The 26,747-nt window shown below is 35.2% G+C and overlaps 1 protein-coding gene across 2 annotated transcripts in view; it reads left to right on the forward strand.

Annotated features, from left to right (window-relative positions):
* The window catches only part of SSH2 (slingshot protein phosphatase 2), a 217,079-nt gene that overhangs the window by 80,867 nt on the left and 109,465 nt on the right, over window positions 1-26,747 (forward strand). For both annotated transcript variants that reach the window (XM_006214406.3, XM_031685352.2), the window contains one exon: window positions 8,803-8,846. In XM_006214406.3, the coding sequence (XP_006214468.1) occupies window positions 8,803-8,846 (44 nt within the window). The remainder of the gene's footprint in view (window positions 1-8,802; window positions 8,847-26,747) is intronic.

Consider the following 26,747-nt stretch of genomic DNA (forward strand, 5'->3'; position numbering starts at 1 on the left):
AGCATGCTGTGGCTTTGATTTCAGTCGTAAGTGTTGCACTGTTTTCTGGCTTCCTTATTTTCACTTTAATGCATCTTATATCTCTCTAAAATATGGCTAGATTGAATCTTTGTTTTGGTTCCTAATCCTAGCAAATACTACATGTCTCTAGACTTTAAAACAAAGTCAGATAAAATATTGGGATCCCTGATTTGATGGGGTCTGAACCTTTTACAAACCGGCTTCTCAGATGGTATTGACTCTGGTCCTGGACAGTAGTGTGTGTCTGTACTGCCACACTTGCAGGTCCTTTTTGATCTTCACCCTCCCAAATGGGAAGATACTTCCTCATAGACACCATCCTGGAAAATTATCCCTATGGCCTTCAGTCCATCTTGTACTGACATAATAATCAACTTCTTTATTCTCCTGGATATCTTTATGGCCCTCGTCTTTAGAAGTTCTACTTCATAAACTTTCTTTAACTGCTTTTTTCTTGTTCTGTTCATTTTGTCCACATATTTATTAGCTGGTCACCAGGGTTGGTAGGATTGATTAAAGATGGCTGCAAATTCTTTGCCGTTTCTCCCACCAAGAGGATCTAACACCCCTCTCCTTGAATCTGGGCTGGGCTTCTTTAATACACCAACTGAGCACAGCAGAAGTGATGCTGTGTCAAATCTGAGCCTAGCTCTTTGGAGTTCTCAGCCACCATGCAAAATGACCAACCCTGACCGGCCATAATGGACTTTGAGAAGGCCCAAGCCATAGACACTGTAGTTGACATTTCCAGTTGAGCCCCACTTTCTGGCGCTCCAGGATAAACATCAGACATGTGAGCAAAGCTGCTTGGACCCTCAATACTGGCCTATCTTCTAGCGAAATACCACCTGAGTAGCACTGAGTGACCCCTAGCAATGCCATGTGGAGCAGAAGAATCACCTAGCTAAATACTGCTTGAATTTCCTACCCATGAAATCATGAAATGTAATAAAGAGTAGTTTGTTACGAAGCAGTGGATAACCCAAACAGCTGGTTCCATCCCCATCTTCTTTGTCTCTTGTTTCTAGGAGAGAATCTAAACCTTCTCTTATTAGTAGCCAAGTGGCAAAATGGTGCCTTTACTTTCTCCTCAAGCCTGTGTTCACATTTGCTTCTTCCAAAAGCCAGAAGCAGGGCTTTTCCAAGTTCCTACTCTTAGAAAGACTACTAGATTACTTTTTCCAGTCTAACAGAAACCCCTAGTTTATTTCCAGGGGCAGAAGTGACTGATGGGTAATTTGAAGTCCAGTTAATGGATAATCCACAACCATTTTTTGTGACGTAGGACTAATATCATAATATTTCTACCCTTATGGACTCAGCATCAGTATTACTTGATAACCTTAACCCCCAACACCTGTACCTTTGCTCCAGGAATCTACAGCTGCTCACCATTCCCCAAACATAGCAGACTCTTAAAACTTTCTGTTCCTCTCACCAGCCCTTCTGCCTCAAATACTCTTCCTCCTATTTTCCATCTGACATAAATCCACTAATTCAAACCCAGCCTGAAAATTAACTTCTGTGAAGCATTTCCAAGCCCCAGTTAGTCACTTCCTCCTCTGTTGTTTCTGTAGCATTTTGTATATCTTCTGCTGTAAGGCAAATGACGTATTATTTTTGACTTATGGAACTCTCTCCCCCAATACAACGTGAACTGTCCAAGGATAAGGGCAGTTTTGCTTAATTTTAATCCCTGGTGCCTAGTATCTAACACATAATAGGTAGTCAGTTAATAATGAATAAGTGAATATATCAGTGAAAGGAAGTAAATGATTCTGTCTGCTTAACCAAAGGGAAAGGCTTAAGTATTACTTCCAGATCTTAGTCACAAGCCAACTCCTGAGCAACAAAAATCATTCTTTTAACCAACTAAGGATAAAACATAACTGCCATAGTCCTCACAAGCTGACAGTGCACAGCCAGTTAGCTCCAAGTGTTCACATGGTTTTAGTTAGCTGCCCTTATCACGCATTCATTCATCTCTTTATTGAGTTCCATCTGCACATGGGGCATTGTGCTAAACAGAGAGTAAGATGCAGAGGGAAAATAAGGCAGATTACAGTCTGATAATGGAACATAAAACAAGAACTCAGTGGTAGTGCCCTGGGAAACATGCATGGTAACTGTCAGGTTTGGAGGGAGGCAGACAGCCTATCAGTCAGGTGATAAAAGGAACAAAAACTACTGGCTTTTGAAACCAGGTTTGAAGATTGGGGAAGGGTATAGGAGAGGGGAAAGAGGCCTTCCAGGATGATGAAACAGCATGGACAAAGGAAGTTAATAGGTACTTTTGAAAAATGATGAATGAGTCCACTTGGATTGGAGGGTATGGAAAGTGTAAAGAATTTTGAACAATAAAGCTTGGGGAAGTATTATTTAACACCTACCTAGCCTGGTGTTTTTCAAAGCTGACAGTATTTCCTTCCTCCCAGCCTACTTCTCAGCAAATATGACTTGGGTGCTTACGGTTTTTCTAAACATCTTAGCGACCTACTTTTATGCTCAGATATTAAGTATATTAATAAGAATACATTAATCTTTAAATTCATACTTAATGGTTCCTAAATATCTGAAAATTATTTATTTCTTAATCGAAGTATAGATGATTTATAATATATTAGTTTCAAGTATGCCATGCAGGGATTCAGTATTTTTATGGATTATACTTCATTTAAAGTTATTATAAAATATAACTATTTCCCTGTGCTATACAGTATACCCTTTTTAAATTTTTTTCTTTTTTTTTTCTTTTTAAAATGGATTTAGTGGGATTGAGACCAGGATCTTGTGCATGCTATGCATGTGCTCTACCACTGAGATATACCCTCTCCCCTACAATATATCCTTTTGCTTATTATGCATACTGGTTTGTATCTCTTAATCCCATGCCCCTATCTTGTCCCTCTTCCTTTTAATCTCCCCACTAGTAACCACCAGTTCTTTATATCTGTGAGTCTATTTCTGTTTGTTATATAGCTTATTCTTCAGATTTCACATATAAGCAATAACATAGAGTATTTTTCTGTCTCTGCCTTATTTCACTAAGCATAATACCCTCTAGGTTCATCCATGTTGTTACAAATAGCTGAATTTCATTCTTCTTTATGGCTGAGTAATATTCCATTATATATGTATATCTTCTTCTATATATGTGTATAGATAGATAGATAGATAGATAGATAGATAGATAGATATGTATATATCTTCTTTATCCATTCATCTGTTGATGGACCCTTAGGTTGCTTCTGTATCTCGGCTATTGTAAATAATGCTGTGCTGCTGTAGACATTGGGGTGCATGCATCTTTTTGAATTAGTGTTTTCTGAATACCGTAAAATTAAATGCACATTCAAATCTCACACAATATTGTTATAGGCCAGATTTTTCTTAAAAACATCATGAAGTAATTATACTCTTTAAATAAAAACTATTTAATGGTAGGACTTTGGAATATAAAAAAAAGTCAACAAAGATGTATTTAGTCATTTAATTAATTAATTCTCCTTATACAGCAGAGATTTTTGTTTACTGTTTCTCTAAGAGTTATCTCTACATTTTTCTCCTGGTAATTTCTAACATTCTGAGCACATTGACTATTTGGCTTTTTTTTTTTTTAACTAACAGTGCATGAAGTTACTTGATAAGGTAGGTGGTTATATCTGGTCTGGTGTATGCACTTGTTACAGTAGAATGGTAAGCATTCTACTTTTGGCTACCATTTAAATGCCAGTATTCGAAATAACTGTATTACCTGATCCTTACTCTTATTGAATAAGCAATGTTTTATCTTTGCATTTGGGACTGTGAATTCCATTGAAATAAGCATAATTGAATGATTACTTCATTTTTTGAATCCATTTTACCTTAAAATGCTCTGACATTTTTTAAAAAGTCTTTTTTTCCAAGTAAGATGAAGGAGAAACAAATAATTCATTGGCCTGACTTGTAATATTAATCTAAAAAAGAAGAAAAAGAGTCATTTGGGGACCTTATGTTGGAAACAGTTCTCTGACTTGCTTTTTTGTGTGTACCAAGGGAATTTTCCACTCCTTTGGCACTATTTTAAAGTGTAGAAGTCATAGAAGACAAATGACAAAGGATATTATTTTATTATAAGCCATGAGAAAAGATATGCTTTCTTCTGCAGCTCCCTCTCAGGATATAGATACCAAAGGCAGATTCTTAGTTTAGAGGAAGTTGGTTATAGCAGGAATATAGACCTGAGTTCAAATCCTGACTCTACCATTTATTGGCTTTGTGACCTTTGGCAAGTCCCACAGGGTGCACATTAAATAAAATAGTATATAAAGTATCTGGCCCTTGTGATGTTAAAAAAAAATGTTAGTTCACCCCTGTAGTTGTAACTGTTTTTGGCTGTTTGTGCCCTCTAAAGAGTCAAAATAAAGAGTTTGCTTTTTATTTTTCCACATACTCTCATCCAAATTCTCATAAGCAGAAAAATCTACAAAAGAGCTGTAAGTAATTTGAATCATCCCTCTTTGGTGTGCTCATTTTATGTAGAGGGGAAGGGTGTTAAACTAGTAATAGCTCATAAATATATAAAAGGGTAATCAACATTACTAGTAATCAAGGCACAGCTAAGCAAGACCATGATAAAATACAGCGCTAGACTCGCAAAAAAAGAAAGAAAACATCTGATGATTCTAAGTGTTGGCTAGAGTTTAGAGCAGCTGAAACTCTCACACCTTCCTAGTGAGAGTTTAAATCAGGACAACCACTTTGGAAAATAATTTGGCACTATCTGGTAAATATGAACCTTTATTTTACTCTGTGACACTTCAGTTCTACTCCTAGGTATATGTATATCCTGTTGACACTCTTGCACGTGTAGACCAAAAGACATGCACAAGAATATTATACCAGCGTGGTTGATGTCACCAAAAATTGGAAACAATCCAGTATATCTGAGTGGAATGGGTAAACTTTCTTATATTCCTATAATGCAATCTTTTACCCCAGCAAAAATGGACTAATTATAGCTATGTGTAATAAGTAGAATAATCTTATTGGCATAATACTTAGTTTTAAAAAAGCATACTAGGATGACTATATATAGTATAATACAATTTTTGAAACCTCTAAACAATCAAAACTAAATAATGTACTGTTTAACAATGTAGACATCATGTAATTTTTTTTAAAACAGTGGAATAAAAGAGGTTAGAACCAATAGGTAAATTAAAATGAAATTCTAAAAAATATTCAAATAATATGAAAGAAGGCAGAAAAGGAGAAATAGAAGAATATAGATATAGGGGACAAACAGAAAATAAATAATAACATGATAGACCCAAATCAAATTGTATCTGTAATTACATTAAATATTAATGGGCTAACCACTGCAATTAAAAGGCAAAGACTGTCATAATGGTAAAATAAAGTAAGATCCAATTATATTCTGTCTGTAAGAGACATTCTTTAAAATATAAAGAGATTGGAAAATATACCTTGCAAACATTGAACGTAAGTCTGGACTAGCTATATTAACATCAGATAAAATAGATTTCAAGACAAAATGTCTTACTAGAAGATAAAGCAATCTTGAAAAAGAAGAATCAAGTTAGGGGATTTATATTTCCTTCAAAACTTGCTGTAAACTACAGTAATAAAGTAGTAAAGTGCTGGCAGAAAGAATGCAAATAGATCAATGGAACAGAATAAAGAACTCAGAAGCAGACCTCACTTACACTGTCATTTGATTTTTTACAAAGGAGCCAAGTTATCCAGTGGGGAAAGGAAAGGCTTTTCGTCAAATGGTGCTTGAAAACTGGATATCCATGTGGGAAAAAATGAACTTCCACCCCATCTCACAGCAGATAAAAATATTTATTCAGGATACATCATAGGCTTTAAATATAAAACCATCCAGCCTTTTTAAGAAAATATGGTAGAATATCTTTGTCACCAAAGGATAGGCAAAGGTTTCCAAGGACACAGAAAACAGTAACCATCGAAGAAAAAAATTGCAGATTGGACTTGTTACAGCTCTCATACATTGTCAATAAGCATTTAAAGTGGTACAAGCACTTTGGAAAAGGGCCTGACAATTTCCTATAAAACTACACATGCATTTATCCCATGACCCAAGAGAAACAAAAACATACGTCCACCAAAAAAACAAAAAACAAAAAAAAGGTGTTCATGTAACAATTTTCTTCATAAAACTCAAACATCCTAGGCATATATATCAATAAGAGATGAATAAACAAACTGTGATATATTCGTTTAATGGAATCCTTAGGAATAAAAAGGAATGAGCTCCTGTTATGTGCAACAACATGGATAAATTTCAGAAACATTATGCTATGTGAAAGAAACCTCACACAAAAGAGTGCATACTGTAAGATTCTATTTATATGAACAAGGGAATCATTTGAATGGAATCATATGCTTTATACTATTATTGATGGAAAAATGTAGTGGAAGAAAAATCAGAACAGTGGTTGCCTCTTGGAGTGGGTAGTGCCAAGTATTGCATGAGAAGGGGCATAAGAAAGATTTTTGAGGTGATAGAGATGTTCCATTTCTTGATAGAAGTTTGGGTTCCACAGATAAATACATTTGTCAAAACTCACTGAAGATTTATGCATTTATTTCCTTGCATATAAATTTTACTTCAAAAGAAAAAAAACTGTAATACTGAAATGCATTCTAATGAATTATATGCATTTAAGGGCCAGTGCAGTGATGTCAATAACCTACTTCTAAGTGCATGAAAAAACTAAGGTGGACTGATGGATGGGCAGAGAGAGGAACAGATGAGCGATAAAGCAAGTATAGAAAATGTTAATGGTGGAATCCACATGATGGATATTCAGGTTCACGATAAGTTTTCCAACTTTTCTGTATGTTTGAAATGTTTTTTATAGTATGTTTTTTATAGTACAGTGAAAGCAAGAAAATTATAAACTTAAAATTCAAGATAGCAGCCACATCTTGGGAGGAGGATAGGAATGGGTGATAGGAAGTAAGCACACAGGTTGATGCAAAGGTATTGGTACTATTCCAGCCTTAAGGTATTAAAGTTCACAAGGTATTCATTTTACTATTATGCCTCATAAGTTACATGTATTTTAAATACATCTTTTTTAAGATAATTTTTCATACAATTAAAAATATAAGAAGAGTACATCAGAAGTAGAGATCTATTAACTGGTAATAACAGCAATGAAGCATTATTTGTTAAATGAGATTCCAGGAAATCATTTCTATTTATTATCTTTTCTTTGGGCCCCAAAATCTAACATTTACATTTGTTCATGAGTCTTTTCATTTTCATTGTTGCAAACTTTCCATGTTCTGACCATTGACTCTAGAGACAGTCAGTTCTTTTGCTTTTAATGCTTTTCTTTTCATTCCCTAAAGGGCATACTTCTGAACCTAAACCTTCCCCTACAGACAAAGAATATAATATACCATGACACTTACCCTGTCCCCCCTCTGAGGGTAGAATCTTTGCTGTCATCTTCCCTTTGTGGAAAATAATAGACATGCCTGAAATCAATAATGAAGATAAAATGGGAATAAAAGTTACAGAGCTGGCCATGGCTGCCCAGGAATGGAGACAAGATGATGTAGAGGTGAACAGGGATAGTTCCATAAACTCAAAAATTTATCAGCAGACAGTACCCATATTGTTTGAGATTCTTTTTCTCCTATTTTTGTGTTTGCCAAATAGGCAAAAAGTGGCCAGAGTGCAAGTATAAAATGTCAGAAAGCAATTGTTTTTTAAAAGTTAGTGCCTCAGTATCATTGATTCTCTCATCTTTATTCTCTTTTCCTTCATGTAATTTTCTTGTCTCTGTGAAGATCTGTGTAGTATCTTAACATAAAATAATTCCTAACCTAAGCCAGGGAGGGGTAAATGATATGCTTTTGTAATGTGTTGGGAGGCAGTATTTTATCAGTTTTAATTCTAGCTCCCTTCACCACATGAGTTTCCTTGACCAACTTACTTCTTTCCTTTTTGGGAATTTCAGTTTCTATAAAATACTCATATTTCATTGAGCCTAAATTGCCATAAGTATAACACCGTCAACTATTTTATGTGCCGTTAAGAAAAATAAATATTGCAATTAAACTATGATTTTAAGTTTTTTAGTCACATTGATTGCAGATCTATACTAAGGTGTGTATGTATTAGAGACAGTGAAAACTATAAACATCAACCTTCTTAATTTAGCATCAACCTTCTTAGTTTATAACCTGTAACCTTTATAACCTTGTTAAAGCATCAGCCTTCTTGGTTTATAAGGAATAAGCAGGACACTGTTAAGCAAGGCATCTGGCATGTTATAAATACTCAGTAAGTAGTAGTCTTTAAGGTGGTGGTGATTTAATCATGACCACTTTGTAAAGTGGTATTCATTGTTTAGGTTGTTCTTTGAGGATAATCTCAATGGGATTTGATGGTAGTCAGAATGCCCACTCATTTTAATGTGAAGTAATGTAACAGTATAATAATATCTTCAGTTGATTTTCAGAGGTAATTCTTTTAATTATGAACACTTTGTTATTAAAAAAAAAAAAAACTTGTTTGTAGACTGGTGTTGAAGCTTCTTCTGGGAATGTATTCTACTGATAAATAGCAACTCCCTGAGTTAGCTGAAGTCATTTTCTTACAGAGAGAATTTAGTTCAAGTACACAGCATCAGTGAGACATTATTACATGTAAAGTGTAGTAAAATTGCATTGTTGATACCGTAATGTGAGACCTCAGGTTTTAAATTATTTTTTCTCATTTTCCTGTCTATACAGGAGGCAGACAGTGGGGAGGAGGAATGCCGGTCACAGCCCAGGAGGTATGTTTGTTTATTACTTCCTATAGCATTTTTATAGTTCATGTTTTCTCTCTAATTATTTCTCAGTCTTGTCAGATTAGTTTATCCTGGCTTTCTGAGATGCTTAATTGGTCTCTCAAAATAAAATTGCTTTAAGAATCCAGTTACTGACTCAGAAAGATTTTAAATGATAGATTTCATTATGTTGTACACCTGAATCTACTATAATGTATGTCAATTATACCTCAATAAATAATTTAATTTAATTCAATTTAATGGTAGATTTCTTTCTTTCTTTCTTTCTTTCTTTTTTTTTTTTTTTTTTGTAATGCAGAAAGGCTAGTATTGGCCCAGCTTTGACCCAAGTCTCTGGAACTATCTTGGGTAGTAAAAAGCAAAATTTCCTTACTTTTTAGGAAAATGTCCACTAACAAACATTTCAGCCTTCAGTTTTGTACTTATGTTTGCCATTCATTTTGATAGGTTTTGGCAGTTTTTACATATTGGTTAATGTTTCACTTCCTAAATACAAATGATATACTGAGTAACTTACCCAATCTTTTAAAATACAATAACACATTTTTCCTCCTTCTCACGAAATAGTGGACATGTTATAAGGATACCAGAACCTGCTGCCATTAAAAGAAGAAAATTATGAGAGCCATCTAGGAAGTAATATAGTAACATTTCTGTTATCTTCTTTAAAAAGATTTTTTAAATCAACTCCCTCCCTCAAGAGGTTGTCCTGATAAGTTCTAGATGGTCATTTACGTGTTACCAAACTTGTGTCCTCTGAACCCAATCACATGAGCTATCCTAGATGGTGCAGGCTAAAGGGGATGCTTCCTTCATGATAAATTGTCAGGCATTTGTTGATGTGTACTTCACTCTTATAAACCACAACTTATGATAAAAATAGTTCCTTTTCAGGCGGAGGCCATAGCTCAAGTGGTAGAACACATGCTTAGCATGCATGAAGTCCTGGGTTCAATCCCCAGCACCTCCTCTAAAAATAAATAAATAATTAAGCCTAATTACCTCCCCCCACCAAAAAAAAAATCGTTTTCATCAGTAGTCAGTAGAGATTATTGGCAATATTTTTCCTGTCTTATCACAAAAATTTAGGCTCAAAGATTAATTTCTCACTGTCTCTTAGGGAAGATCTGACAGTGAAGTGTCATTCTTTTGTGTAGGGCTAAGAAATAGAAACCTAGAAAAAATTTTAGCTGAATGCTTACCAGAGGCATCATAACCTTATTCCCATTAGAATGAAAAAGGATTCCCAAGGGTTCTTAAATTTTCCTGTAGGCCAGATTTAAAGATCTCTGAGTTAATTTCTTTATGTACTGACTTGGCATCTACTAGGATAATTGTGCCCCCCAAATTACATAATGATGAGGCAATGCAGGCCTGTTCTCTTATTCACCAGCACTGAATCGTCAAGCCATTAAGAACCATAACAGTCCCTATTATTAAAGTTGTTGGCAATAAATCATTACTGCGATTAGCAGAGGATTTTTGTAGGCTTCTTGTATTCACAAGAAAGGGATCATTTATAGAAATAAGAAGTGAAGAAAAACCTAGTAGCACCCATTTTAAAAAACCAAACTTGCTAGCTTGTGTAATTTCTTACATTCAGTGTGTTTCCAGGCCATTTCTAAATCTAATTGCTTTAGTCGGACTCTAAGTAAAGTAACTTCTCTTAAGTGTCAGTTGAATGCCTCTTGTACCCAGATGGTATGCATGAGGTTGATTTTTGTGTTTGGCTGCTACAGATGGTTCTGGCATTCTCCATCACTTACCGTAGAATAAACCACCATTGAGTTAATATCTTTTCATTGAGCGTGCCTGTACTTATCAGTTTTTGGGGTCAACTGTGGTTTGTAATAGGGAGTTGAATAGTAAGCAGCATACCATTGAAACTAATGCCAAGTCCAGATAATAAAAAAGATGTATTAGTCTCTTATTTTAGCCAAATGTCATTTATTGGGAAAGCCATGAGTTAAAAGTAATCTTTTGTATACTTAGCCCAAACTATAATGCCTTTAAAAATCAATGTTCACAGGCAACAACAACAAAATGGATAAATTAGACTACATAAAAATTTAAACCTTCTGTGCATCAAAGGACACAATCAACAGAGTGAAAAGGCAACCCACAGAATGGGAGAAGATATTTGCAAATCATATAGCTAATAAGGGGTTAATATCCAGAATCTATAAAGGACTCTTACAACTCAGCAACAATAAAGCAAACAACCTGTCTTAGTCAGCTTGGGCTACTATAAAAAATACCAGACTGAGTAGTTTAAAAAACAGAAATTTATTTCCCATAGTTCTGGAGGCTGGGAGTCCAAGATCAATGTGCTGGCAGATTTGGTTCCTGTTGAAAACAGTCTTCCTGGCTTGTGGGCAGATGCCTTCTTGCTGTGTCCTCACATGGCTATAAGAGAGAGGGTGCTCTGGTCTCTTCCTCTTCTTATATGTACACTAATCCTAATGGGGGTCAAACCCTCATAATATCATCTAACCCTGATTATCTCCCAAAGGCACCCATCTCCAAATACCATTACATTGGACATTAGGGCTTCAACATACAGATTTGGGGGGCACATAAACATTCAATCCATAACATTTCACCTGTGGCTCCCAAAATTCATGTCCTTCCCACATACAAAATATATTCATTCCATCCCAACAGCCCCAAAGTAGTAACTCATTCTAGCATCAACTCTAAAGTACATAGTCTCGCCTAAATATAAGGGATGGGCGAGGCTTTAGGTAGAATTCCTCTTCAGCTATGAACCTGTGGGATCAGATAAATGATGCACTTTAAAATACAGTGGTAGTACAGGCATAGGATAGACATTCCCTTTCCAAAAGGGAGAAATAGGAAAGAAAGAAAATGTGACAGCTCCCAAGTTCAAAACTTAGTGAGGCAAATTCCATTAGCTCTTAAGTCTCAAGAATAATCCTCTTTGGCTTGATGCTATGCCTCCTGAACCCAGTGGGGCAGTGGTCCTGCTGTCAGATCCCTCTGGAGTGGTAGTGTCATCCCCAGGGCTCAGCTGAGCACCCTGCACCTTTGGCTCCTTTGGAGCACCATCCATGCAGTGTTCTGCAAGGGCCCACCTACATGGCACTCTGCTGGGTGATGGTGCCTCCCATTGAAACCAAAGTAGAGGCATCCTTACCTGTCGGCCCTTGCACTCTAGGCATGGTGAGAGTAGCAGCTCCGATGATCTCTGAATCTTTTGGGGGGTCCTCTTCCCTTTTCTTGAAGGGTAATTCATGTTTGTACCTCCCTTCATTCTGTCTCATTTTCTTTGCTTCCTTAAGTCCCAGATGGCAGTATTTCTGCTGGTGTAATCCCATCTCTATTTTTGGCTTCTGTTGAGATTGCTGAATAGGTCTGTGGTTCACACCCATATTGATCTCCTTACTAAATGGTTGGTCACCACACCCTTTGCGTTCTCTTTTAAACATGCTTTCTCATTTTTTGCTATATGGACAGGCTGAGAATTTTCAAATCTTTGACTTCTGTTTCTTTTTTACTTAACAATTCCTTCTTCAATTCATTTCTCTCCTGTACTTTATTATAAGCTCCCAGGAAGAACTAAGCCACTCATTCAATTCTTTGCTTAAAAATCTCCTGAGCTAAATATCCAGTTTCATCAGTCAGAAGTTCTATTTTCCATAAGACGCTAGAACATGAACACAGTTCAGCCTAGTTAATTGTTACTTTGTAACAAGTATTGCCTTTTCTCTGTTATCCGATAACACGTTCCTCATTTCTGTCTGAGACCTCATTAGAATGGCCTTTACCACCCATATTTCTACCAACATTCTGTTCATTATTATTTATATTCTCTAAGGAGATGTAGGACTTTCCTTTTTTCTTTCTGAGCTCTCACCAGAATTGCCTTTAACCCTCCCTTCTTGGCAATCTCAGCTTTTTGTAGCCTGCACCTCAAAACTGTTTTAAGAAATAGAATGCTGATATTAATATTTCATGGAGAAGCCTAATGTTTATTTTCCTTTAACATTTTTTATTGATTTATAATCATTTTACAATGTTGTGTCAAATTCCAGTGCAGAGCACAATTTTTCAGTTATACATGAACGTATATATATTCATTGTCACATTTTTTTCTCTGTGAGCTACCATAAGATCTTGTATATATTTGCCTGTGCTATACACTATAATCTTGTTTATCTATTCTACAATTTTGAAATCCCAGTCTATCTCTTCCTACCCCCTGCCCCCTTGGCAACGACAAGTTTGTATTCTATGTCTGTGAGTCTATTTCTTTTTTTTTTTTTAACATTTTTTATTGATTTATAATCATTTTACAATGTTGTGTCAAATTCCAGTGTTCACAATTTTTCAGTCATACATGGACATATACACACTCATTGTCACATTTTTTTCTCTGTGAGCTACCATAAGATTTTGTGTATATTTCCCTGTGCTATACAGTATAATCTTGTTTATCTGTTCTACAATTTTGAAACCCCAGTCTGTCCCTTCCCACCCTCCGCCTCCGTGGCAACCACAAGTCTATATTCTATGTCTATGAGTCTATTTCTCTCCTGTATTTATGCTTTGGGGTTTTTTTGTTTGTTTGTTTGTTTTTGTTTTTGTTTTTTAGATTCCACATATGAGCGATCTCATATGGTATTTTTCTTTCTCTTTCTGGCTTACTTCACTTAGAATGACATTCTCCAGGAGCATCCATGTTGCTGCAAATGGTGTTATGTTGTCAGTTTTTATGGCTGAGTAGTATTCCATTGTATAATATACCACATCTTCTTTATCCAGTCATCTGTTGATGGACATTAAGGCTGTTTCCATGTCTTGGCTATTGTAAAGAATGCTGCTATGAACATTGGGGTGTGGGTATCATCCTGAAGTAGGGTTCCTTCTGGATATATACCCAGGAGTGGGATTCCTGGGTCATATGGTAAGTCTATTCCTAGTCTTTTGAGGAATCTCCGTACTGTTTTCCACAGTGGCTGCACCAAACTGCATTCCCACTAGCAGTGAAGGAGGGTTCCCTTTTCTCCACAGCCTCTCCAGCATTTGTCATTTGTGGATTTTTGAATGATGGCCGTTCTGACTGGTGTGAGGTGATACCTCATTGTAGTTTTGATTTGCATTTCTCTGATAATTAGTGATATTGAGCCTAATATTTATTGAACTTAAAATATGTGCGTGATTGATTGATTGATTTACAAAACTAGACCTTTCCATGTGTTAAAAACTGGTGCTAACTGATGACAGTGAAGATATACATCTCCTGCTGTTGGCCTTTCTGAAGTCTGAATCTCTACCTCCCGCCACCGTGTGGCTTACTCTTCTGATCCAGAGAACTTTCAGCTGTTTATACACATTTTGTTGTGGCCACCAGGAGGTGTAGTGAGCTATCCTCTCATCCTCTTGAGTCCTGCCACTGTTTGGAGTAGATCCTTTAAATTGGTAAGTGCACACTTGGAAAGGCTCTTTTCCTAGCCACTCAACAGGAGTTAGAATTTTCATTTCACTGAAAGTATTCTTTGTTTCTGAAGGATGTATTCCCAGACTCTCTTATTTTGTATTTATCTGAGATGTTCTGCTTCTGGTAACTACAGCAGGCATTCCTCTTAAATCTGATTTGAAAAGCAAACTAATTATTGCAGCCATAATGAAATTAAATATGTCTTTTAAAGCTAAGTAAATAATTTTACTTTTCTCCCCTAGATGTTATTCTGCATGGTATTAAAAAAAATCAAAAGTAGTTTCCTCTCAATTCTTGACTTTGTCAAACTAAGTTTTTGAAAAGTTGTTTTCTTACATTATAAAAATCCAGAGACTAATAAAATGTGAAATACCTATCACTGCTGGGAGAGGATTCTGGGAAGATAGTGGAGTAGGAAGCACCAGCAATCTGTCTCTCCACCTAGACAACAATTGCACTGGCAGAATCTGTCTAATGTCAACTATTTTGGAACTCTGGAGTCTGTTCAAGGCTTGCAGCTTCCAGGGGAAGATTTGGAGGGTAAATTGTGGCCAGTTTCAGCTCCTAGCTCTTAGCAGCTATCCATCCCTCACCCTCAGCCACATGACAGGCAGCTGTGCATGTATTCCTGGAGCAGCTTGCACACAACTTATGGAAGGTGGGGTGGGTAAAAAGGACCCTATCCCCCAGATATTAAGGATCTGTGATATGATAGCTGAGTGCTGCTTCTGATCACAGAGGTGTAGACAAAGAAGCAGGTAGCTAGTATTGTTGCACAACCCCCTCCCATTGTTGCAAGCCCTTCTCTCCCCTGCTGAAGTGACTTTTAGGGATTTAAAGAGCTGGCACCCTTTTTTCCTCCCCCTTCACTTTTTTTTTTTCACCTTTCAAGAGCTAGACATTAAAGACAAGGACTTGAAAAACAGCTTCTTTTGGGAGAAATTAGAATGTTTTGACACATGCCTAGGGAAAGGCTCAGAAAAGATTTTATGTTTACATCTCAGACTGATCCTTGGCAGAGAGATAGCCTGCAACAATCAAAAACACAAAAACAGTAACAAAAAACAGTAAACCCTGAGGACAGTGGAGAATCTGATTTCCAAAGTTACCACATCATTAGATTGAAATGTCCTGTGTTCAACAAAAAATCACAAGGCATACATAGAAACAGTAAAATATGACCCATTCAGAAGAAAAAAATAAATCAAAAAGACCTAATTGCAGGTATACAGAGACTTTAAAATAGCTATCTTAAAGATAATCAAAGAATTAAGGGAAAATGTGGAGGAAGTTAAGAAAACAATGTGTGGATAAAATGGAAATATCAATAAAGAGAAAACCTAAAAAGAAACCAAAAAAGAACTTCTGGAGCTAAAAAATACAATAACTAAGATGAAAAATTTACTAGATAGATTCAAAGGCAGGTTTGAGCAGGCAGGAGGAAGCATCATTAAACTTGAAGATAAGACAATGGAAATTATCAAGTCTGAGGAACAGAAAGAAACAAGACTGAAGAAAAAGAAGCAGAGCCTCAGTGACTTATGGGACATCATGAAGAGGACCAACAGATGCATCATGGGAGTCCCAGAAGGAAGAAAGAGAAAGAGTCAGAGAGAATATTTTAAGAAATAATGGCTGAAAACTTCCCAAATTTGGCAGGAGACATAAATATAAATATCCAAGAGGCTCTACAAACTCCAAGATGAACTCAAAGAGACCCACACTGAGACACATTATAATCAAACTTTCAAAAGACAAAGAAAGAAAATGTTTAAAAACAAAAAAAGACAAAGAATCTTGAAAGAATCAAGAAAGAAGTGCATCATTACATACAAGGGATCCCCAAGTAGATTATCAGATTTCCTATCAGAAACTTTGGAGATTAGAAGATAGTTGGCCAATATATTCAAAGTGCTAAAAGAAAAAAAAAAAGGTCAATCAAGAATCCTATAATCCTATATCTGAAAACTGCCCTTCAAAAGTGAAAGAGGAATTAAGGTATTCCAGATAAATAAAAGCTGAGGGAATCTGCGACCACTAGACCTGCCCTGCAGGAAATATGCAAGAGCATCCTGCAAGGTGAAATGAAAGGACACCAGGCTTACTTAGTAACTCAAAGACATATGGAGGAATAAAGATCTCAATAAAGGTATACACATGGGAAATTATAAAAGGTAGTATTATTGTACATTGGTTTCTAACTGCACTTTTTGTCTTCTACATGATTTAAGAGACTAATACATTTAAACAATAAAAAATAATTATTCATGTAAAAGCTAATATGACTGTAACTTTGGTTTCTAACTCCAAATCTTGTTTTCTGCATGATTTAAGAGACTAATGCATTTAAAAGAATTATTAGTTTATGTTTTGGGACACACAATGAATAAAGATGCTGTGACATCAGCAACTGAAAGGAGTGGATACAGAGCTTTAAAGGAACAGAGTTTTTGTATGTTATTGAAGCTAACCTGGTATAAATCGAATTTAGAGTGTTATAACTATAGTTTGTTAAATGTGATACCATGGTAACTACAAAGAAATTGACTTAGAAGCACAGGGAACTATATTCAATTTCCTGTAATAAGCTATAACAGAAAAGAATCTGAATGTGTGTGTGTGTGTGTGTGTATAACTGAACCACTTTGCTGTACCCCTGAAACTAATATTGTAAGTCAACTACACTTCAGTAAAAAAATAAAGTAAAAGAAATAAGCTATAGAATATATACAAAAGAAAATGAGAAAGGAATTTAAACATTTCACTACAAAAACTCAACACAAAAGAGGACAGTAATGCAGGAAATAAGGGACAAAAAAGCTTTAAGGCATATGTAAAATAAATAGCACAATGAGAAAAATGAGTCCCTTATCAGTAATTACTTTAAATGTAATCCTTTAAACTCTTCAGTCAAAAGACAGAGATTGGCATAAGGGATAAAAACACATGACCCAACTATAAGGGTCTGAGATCCAAAGACACAACCAAGTTGAAAGGGAAAGGATATCAAAAGCTATTCTATGCATATAGTAACCAAAAAAACCCATGTTTGTCTATATTAATTATCAGATAAAATAGACTTCAGACCAAAAAGGTTATGAGAGACAAAGAGGGATGTTCTATATTAACAAAAGTTTCAATACAGCAAGAAGATAAAACAGTTATAAACATTCATGTACCTAATGACAGACCATCAAAATGTATGAAGCAAAAGCTGACAGATTTGAAGGGAGAAATAGATAGTTCTATAATAATAGCTGGAGATTTCAATACCATGCTGAAAATAATGGATAGAACAATCAGACAAAAGATAAGTAAAGAAATAAGACTTAACACAATAAACCAACTAGATCTAAAATACATACACAGAACACTATTCAACAACAGTAGAATACACATTTTCCTCAAGTGCACATGAGACATTTTCCAAGATGGACCACATGTTAGGTCATGAATTAAGTCCTGGTAGATTTTAAAAGATATATCTCATGCAAAATGTCTTCTAGGATTACAATGGAATGAAGTTAGAAATCAGTAACAAAAGGAAGACTGGAAAATTCACAAAATTATGGAAAATTAATCAATACACTTTTAAACAACCAGTGCATCAGAGAAAAAAATTACAAGGAAAAATAGAAAATATTTTAGAGTCAAATGAAAACAACATAGCATACTAAAAGTTATAGGACACAGCAAAAGCAGTGCTAAGGAGGAAATTTATAGCTAACAATGCTTACGTTAAAAAATAAGAAAGATCTCAAATCAACAAACCAACCTTATACCTTAAGGAACTAGAAAAAGAAGAACAAACTAAACCTAAAGCTAATAGAAGGAAGGAAGTAATAAAGATCAGAGCAGAGATAAATGAAATAGAGAATAGAAAGTCAATAGAAATAATCAATGAAACAAAAAGTTGGTTATTCAAAAAGACCAACAAAACTGACAAACCTTTAGCTTGATGGACTAGAGAAAAATGAGAAAAGACTAAAATTGCTAAAATCAGAAATAAAAGTGGGGACATTGCTACTGATTCTACCGAAATAAAAAGGTTTATAAGAGCATACTATGAACAATTGTACACCAACAAATTTGATAACCTAGATGAAATGGACAAATTCCTAGAAACATGAAACCTGCCAATATCAAACCATGAAGAAATAGAAAATCTGAATAGATCTATAACTAGAAAGAAGATTGAGTCAGGGATCAAAAATCTCCCAAAAAAGAAAAACTTTTCTCTAGTAAATGCTACCAAGCATTTAAAGAGCTAATACTAATCTTAGTCAAACTTCAAAAAAATTAAAGAGGTCAGAACACTTCTTAACTCATTCTATGAAACCAACATTACCCTGATACCAAAGCCAAAAATACTATAAGAAAAGATTACTTTAAACCAATATCCCTTATGTACATTGGTGCAGAAATCCTCAGCAAAATACTAGCAAACAGGATTCAGCACCATATTGAAAGGATTATACTCTATGACCAAGTAGCTGTTATTCTTGGAATGCAAGGATGGTTCACATACAAAAATCAATCAATGTAATGTGCCACATCAACAGAATGAAGGGAAGAACTAATGATCATCTCAGTTGATACAGAAAAAGCATTTGACAAAATTCAACACCCTTTGATGTGTTGAATGCTGAAAGACTGGAAGCTTTACCTCTAAGATCAGGAACAAGGCAAGGATGCTCATTTTTTACCGTTTCTTTTCATCTTTTCTTTTCATTGAATCTGTAGATTGCTTTGGGTACTATTGTCATTTTAACAATATTAAATCTTATAATCCATGAGCATGGGATGTGTTTTCATTTATTAATGTCTTCTTTCACTTCTTTAGGACTGAAAGTTCTAGCCAGAGCAATTAGGCAAGAAAAAGAAATAAAAGTCATCCAAATTGGAAAGCAAGTAGTAATATTATTCTGCTTGCAGATGAGATAATTTTATATTCAGAAAACCCTAAATAGTCCACACACACAAAAAAAAAATCCTGTTAGAACTAACAAATAAATTTAGCAAAGTGGAAGGATACAAAGTCAACACACACATAGATCATTTGCATTTCTATATACAAACAATGAACAGTCTAAAAAGGAATTACAAAAACAGTTCTATTTACAATAGCCTCAAAAAGAAAAATACTTAGGAATTAACTTAACCCTAAGTTAAGTTAGTAGAAGAGTTAGTAAAAGATTTTGTAAATGAAAACTACAAATCGTTACTGAAAGAAGTGAAAGAAGACATAAATAAATGAAAACACGTCCCATGCTCATGGATTATAAGACGTAATATTGTTAAAATGACAATAGTACCCAAAGCAATCCACAGATTCAATGCAATCCCTATCAAAATCCCAATGACTGTTTTTTGCAGAAATAGAAAAACCCATTCTAAATTTCATATGGAATCTCATGGGACCCCCCAAAAAACAAAACAATCTTGAAGAAACTTCCTGGCTTAAAAACTTACTAAAAAGCTACAATAATCAAAATACTGTGGTGTTGGCATAAAGACAGATATATAGGCCAAGGGAATAGTATAGAGAGCCCGGAAATAACCCTCACATATATGGTCAAATGAGTTTTGATCATCAGAGTACCTTGCCTGATTCAGCTGGGAAAGGATAGTCCTTTCAACAAATGGTTCTAGGAAAACTGGATGTACACAAGCAAAAGAGTGATGCCGAACCTTTACCTAACACTGTACACAAAAAGGCACTCAACCTGGATCAAGGGCCTAAATATAAGACCTAAAGCAATACAAATCTTAGAAAGAAATAGGACAAAAGCTTTATGACATTGGGTTTGGCAATGATTTATTGGATATGACACCAAAGACACAGGTAATAAAAGAAAAATTAGACAAAATACACTTAATGAAAATTTTAAAAAATTGTGCATAAAAAGACATCATCAACAGAGTAAAAAGGCAACCCACAGAATGGGAGAAAATATTTGCAAATCGTATATCTGATAAGAGATTAATATCCAAAATACATAGAGAACTCCTAAAACTCAACAACAAAAATACAAACAGCCTAATTCCAAAATGAGCAAATAGATATTTGAATTGATATCTATTGATGAATAGATATTTCTCTAAAGAAGATATATAAATGTCCAATAAGCAAGAATGAAAAGATGCTCAACATCACTAATCAATAGAGAATTGCGAAAGTATAGTAAGATGCCACCTCACACCTCTTAGGATGTTACTGTTAAAAAACATAAAACAACAAGTGTTGGTGAGGATGTGGAGAAATTGGAACCCTTATGCACTCTTGGTTGGAATATAAAATGGTAAAGCTGCTGTGGAAAACAGTAACAAAAAATTAAAAATAGAATTATCATATGATCTAGTAACACTACTTCAGGGTATTAAAAGACTTGAAAGAATGGTTTTGAAGAGATATTTCTACACCGATGTTTATAACACCACATTATTCACAGGAACTAAGATATAGAAGCAACCCATCCATCAGGGGATGAATGGATGAGCAAAATGGTGTATATACATACAATGGAATATTATTCAACTTCTAAAAAGGAAGGAAGTTCTGCAATATGCTGCAACATGGATGAATCTTGAGGATAGTGTGCACAGTGAAATAAGATACTCACAAAAAGGCCAAACCATATGACTCCATTTATATGAAGTACATAGAATAGTCAGAATCATAAAGACAGAAAGTAGAATGGTAGTTGCCAGGGGCTAGGGCAAGGGGAAATGTAGAGTTATTGTTTAATGGGTATGGAATTTTAGTTTTACCCGATGAAAAGAATTATGGGGATGGATGGCAACAGTGGGGATGGATGGCAACAGTGGCATCTGGCATGGAGACCCTCCAGATCAATTAGTAGCTGATTGTAGAAAGAACTGTTTACACTAAAATGCATTTTTCTAAAGACAAGGATTGGAAGATTTTCTTTCCATTCTTATCCTTTGTAAAATTAATGTAGATGCCAGGGAATCATGCTTTTTCAGTACTCCATTATACTACATATTGTCTTATTAGGTTGTCCTTGACTAATACTTTTCTAAAAAAAAAAACTTTATTGAGGAAAAATTGGCAAATACACAATAACATTTTATAGGTAAAGCTTGAGTCTTTAAATAGGAAGGTCTAGTGGTTAAAAGTGTATAATTGTGCCTCCAGCAAAATTAATAGTTCTCAATAATTAACAAATATTTACGTGTTAACTACTAAATGAAGGGGACATCTCCCTATAAGAACTAGATAGCTGCTGTAAGTTATAAGATCTAATGATTAAATAACTGATGATAGCAATGAATTTTTAATTTTAACCACAATCCAATTCGAGGTTTCTGTATGTTTTTGAATTTAAAAAAAAAAAGTCTACTTTCAGTAATTGCAAAGTGCCATACTGCTATTCTTTTTTAAGTTTATTCTTTGAAAAAGGCTGCAAGAGAGAGCTAAAAGCCATAGCTACTTCCATCATCTCCAGTACCCTAAAAGTCGGTACAGTACCTCCATGGCACCCACAGGACAATCCAGATGTACTTCTTCAGCTATGTGGGCTGCAACTTCTTGCATCAATCTGTCCATCCTATCAAGGTCCAAAAAACCCAGACCTCAGAGATTATGAAGCCAATGTCATAAGGCTGGTGGACAGAACAACTATTGGTTCTCGAGTGGAAATAAACCAAATTAGTGCACTCTTTTATTATCAACTAGGCCTTCGTGTGGTGAGTTTATAGAACACAACTGGAGTGTCCATCACAGTAGTGGCTGTTATCTCCAAAGCCTTCTTTTCTTGGCTCTTTATGACTACAGCCCTCTACTGAAACAGTTTGAGACTGATGGTGAATTCTTTGAGCTAAAGACTGCAATGGGGATGCCTCCTAGAGATGACAAAGTATTTTTCTTTTGACTTGTAAGGAAGGTCTTGAGACCTATTCAGCTGACAGATCCTAGATAAATCAAAAGTATTGCAGGAAAAGTATTCTCCAAAGATGTGTCATCTTAGATAAGTGACTAAATTGTGGTACTCTTTAAGAAGCATCTTCAACAACTTCTTACTTTATTTATGCAGACCATGTGAAAGGGGCCAACCCTAGGAAGTCTCTGGGCTTTGGGCTATCACTTTTTGCTGAGACCATGGAAAGAACCTTCCTCAGTGCTGAACTGGGCTTCAACTCTCAGGGCCAGGGGGCAGCAGTGCTCCAGAGCATCTCAGCAGAAACTGTGCCCAGCTGCTGCTGGAAGGAGTCTATACAGGTGCATGTGTGGCTTCTACTAACCAGAGCCTGACCCTAGAGGCTGCTTATGCCCCAAAGTCCTGCTAGGCCTGCTATCTTTCCCTGACCATAGACTTTTTGAGGCTTTTGAAGAGCTTTTTCCAGATTGTGTTTAAAATAAAAAACAAAGCCCTGTTGTGAAGAACTCAAAGGCAGAGATAAAGTATTGATGACTTGTTTTGACATTGGCTTTACTAATTTAGCGAGACCGTCAAGAGGTGTGTTATCTCAGGATAAGGCCCTACCTACAGAAAAAACAACGCAGCCCAGGAAACCCCAGGAATGAGTTTGAATGCATACATCCAGGACAGAAGAGCCACTATGTTAAGGACTTTCTTTCCTTTCCATCAACAAAAAAATCGGAATGTACAAACAAAAGACAACTATATATCCAAAAAAAGATACATTTACAGAATAGTTTCACTCACTCATGGAAAAGTTTTAGTGAACTTGCTGTTAATCCTACTGTAAAACTGTATTGAATTTTGCAAGCCTGTTGTATATTAATTTGGTAAATAAAATTAGCAATGAAAAGTTCATAGAGATCTCTCTCTAAAGAAGCACTTCATCATTTTTCACTCTTGTTTGTCTCCGCCATATCCTGTCAACTCCCATGCGCTCCTCATTTTTGCATTTCCAAGATCCAGGCCAACCCCTGGCAACTCTTAGGTATGCATTATATAATTGCTAATTACTGAGTAAATGAATGATAAATGTATGAGTTGAAACTAAGGAAGTTTGTATAAAAACATTCATCTTGCAGCTTTAAAAGTAATTCATGACTGGATGAGTAACTTTTTATAGTGCTGTTACCTTCTCCCAAAATGATTTTCCCAAGTGAATAAAGGTATAAGTAACTTCATTTAAAAAAAAAAAAAGTAGCCTACAAATAAGAACCAAAGATTTGCCCACCCTTCTTCGCCACTTCTCTACACTCCCACTCCAATTCCCAAAATGAGAATCTCACCTTCCTCTAGAAAATTTTCAGGGAACTTTTAAAAATTAATGAAGTTAATAGACTTTCTTTCTTATTCACTGTAAGTTATTTGTTTTGGATGAAAGGATAAGAGGCTATTAGGAAAGGTTTATTCTGAACACTTAATTCAGAACTGCTGAGTTCAATATAAGGTCAAATTTTTTTCTTCCCTTCTGATATTCTTTTGCTTATAGATTTAAACAGTATAAACTGTAGGAACTCCTCATATACATAATTTTTCTTACCATGAAATATATATGCAAATACATATATGTATGCATACATACACAGGGTACGCACACATGTATGTATTTCAGGGTAAGAAAAACTATATGTATGTATTTATGTATCACTTGTGTGTGTTTGTTTTAAACATATGTTAAAGGAAATAGTCACTACAGAAAGATTTCCTATTATGACCCAAATGAACTCTCAAATTGCCATCATAATCCAATTTCATATCACTCCAACATTCATATTTAATTATCTCAGAAGATGATGAGTAAGCCATCTGATGGAGAATTTTTTACAAAATGAAATTTAAAAACATTTACTAGAACTAATGTGTTGAGTATTCGTATTATTTGTAGAACATTAGTCTTTAGAAAGGATAATTCAAAATGCTTGTCATATTTTCATCAGTTGCTTAGAGGACAAGATTTCTGAAAAACAAATTAAAGGGAAAACTTACCCCAGAGCAGCATCTGTTTTTCAAATTGTAGTATAATAGGAAATCTGTATAAATGTATATAAATTATAAGCATACAAATAGTTTTATTATGCCTATGTACTGGCAGAGAATTGAACTACATTATTTTTTCTACCTTTGTTGTAATAATATTTCTATAGGTAAAAATTCCATTCTGTTTGAGCCTTCCTTTCTGTCTGTAAAATGAGAATAGCATCTGCCCATGTATCCTGTAGGATTGTTGAAAATGTAAATAAAATAGTTTATGGGAAAGTTTTAACAAGTATTAAGCAACAAATATTAAGGCAAGATGTAAAGTGATGGTACTTTCACTAGTATTTTCTAAATTCTTTTCCATTTTGATTACACAAACTCACAGCCTAATTTGTCTAATTCTATGCTATTAGACACCTTTTACATCTATATACCATTAATATCATTACCAAAGAAAAACAGGAAGAGAAATTGTCAGACTTCAGCTATCAGAAAAGTTCTTATCTAGTACAAACCTAGTACTGAATTAGAAATGAGAGCTTCCCATCTCTGAGTCAGTAGGTCAAATCTGATTCAACCTGGATGGTTACCTAAAGTCACAGCCATTGGATGCTGTTTAGAAAACCCTGATTAAAGGTACTGATAATCTTGCTCCATTCATCACTGAATATTTATTAAGCAAAGACTCATCTACTTGCTTCTCTGACTCACTGCTATTCCACCATCCGGAAGCAAAAAGAATATATTTATAAACATAACTGACACACTATTCTGGTATTAATAATTCACTGGGAATTTCCCAAAGCCAAGCAGCCACTTGGAGAGAGAAGAAAGGGCTTGTTATCGATTAGGGCTTGCCCAGCCCTAAAATAGCTGTTCTGCTGAAACAACGAACAAAAGATTAGGAAATTTAGAAACTGTTTAAAGCACATAATTGGTTATAAGCCACCTTTGCTTACAACAATCCTTACTCTTCAGTGGAAAAATTCTCACCTTGTGCTCCAACAGGACTCTCTGCTTCCCTTTCACAGCCCTTCCAACATTGTTGTTACACACTACCTGTTGTCTATTCTTGTCACTCACAACTGAGTGAGGGCAGAGACAATCTCTGTCTTGTTCACGACTGTGTCCTTAAATTCTGGCACATAATTTTCTGTAGAAGGAACAAATAAAGAACCATACTTTTCACACATTTTTCAAGCTTTGGGAAAAGATACTTAACCTCTTTGAGCCTATTTCCTCAACTCCATAATAAAAAACAAGAATATTTTAGTTTTTCATTAAGATTTGAGATACACAGGTTAAGCCCCTATCACAATAAGAGTCACTCAACAAGTAGTAACATTATTATTATTACTATTATTCCTTTTTATGAGCTTTTATAAAACTAAAACCATAATTTTATGTCCGTAAAAAACAAATCTTCACAGTAAGTATTTCAGAAATCTTCAAAATCACTATAGCCTAGTTTTTCATCCTTTTCTGAAAAAAAAGAAAGAAGAAAAAAAAAAGCAGTCGATACATAAGGTTAAAGCCCTTTTCAGATAAGTTTAAATATACCTGGCAGGCCAATATGTTTTGTTTGTTTTGTTTTGCATACCTGCCCCTTCTAACAGCTGGAACATGTAATCAATGAAACCATTTCAGTGTTCAACTGAATTAAATGGCGATTGTCTTAGGTAGGTCGGTATGTGAATTCTGCAGAATACCAAGTAACTTTATTATAAGCAAACCAAACTCCAAGCTTTCTATTAAAAGGATCATCTATAACATACGTACCTTGCACATGCACACTGTCTCACATGGTGCTGCTGCATCTTCAGCCACATAAAATATGTATAATTCATATCCTCTGGAACAGGAAAATACAAGCCCTGTGGATGATAGGAAAGGCATTTTGATGACAATTGCAAATAATTACATACAAAATTATGCCAATAGGAAGTCCATGTGTTTTACTATTTTTAATTTGGAGATTTTATCTGTGATTGAAAAGAGGCAACTGTTATTGTTGCTGTTTTTTTAAAATAATCTGTTGGTCAGAAGTCACAGAGGAAATTCCAAGTTCCTTAACTGTGTGTGATAAAGTAACTACACAGGAGTTTAATTTTTAGAGTACCAGATTCCACCATGTAAATCTCATCAACTGGATTATCCCCTAACCCTCCCCCCCACCCCCAGTTTTTGTTTTTTATATCATATAATTTGGGGGGTATATTAAACTTTAAATGCCATTTAGCTTGCAGGCAGTGATATCCTGTGGGAGTTTGGGAACTGGCCTGTAATCGAGAAGATCAGAATTACTTAACAGCATGGCAATAATAATGTAAACTAAGATATTGGTTGAGTTTGCCAAGGAAGAGGGTTAGCCATTATTTTAACAGTTACCTCTGATTGATCATCTGCTCTGAGGCACCAAAAAAAAAAAAAAAAAGGCAGAAAATGAGCCTATACAGATCTCTTCAGATAAAGGATGTAAATTGTCCTTCACACACACACATACAC

The sequence above is a fragment of the Vicugna pacos genome, chromosome 16, assembly GCF_048564905.1.
Source record: "Vicugna pacos chromosome 16, VicPac4, whole genome shotgun sequence".
In the NCBI taxonomy this organism is placed as follows: Eukaryota; Metazoa; Chordata; class Mammalia; order Artiodactyla; family Camelidae; genus Vicugna; species Vicugna pacos.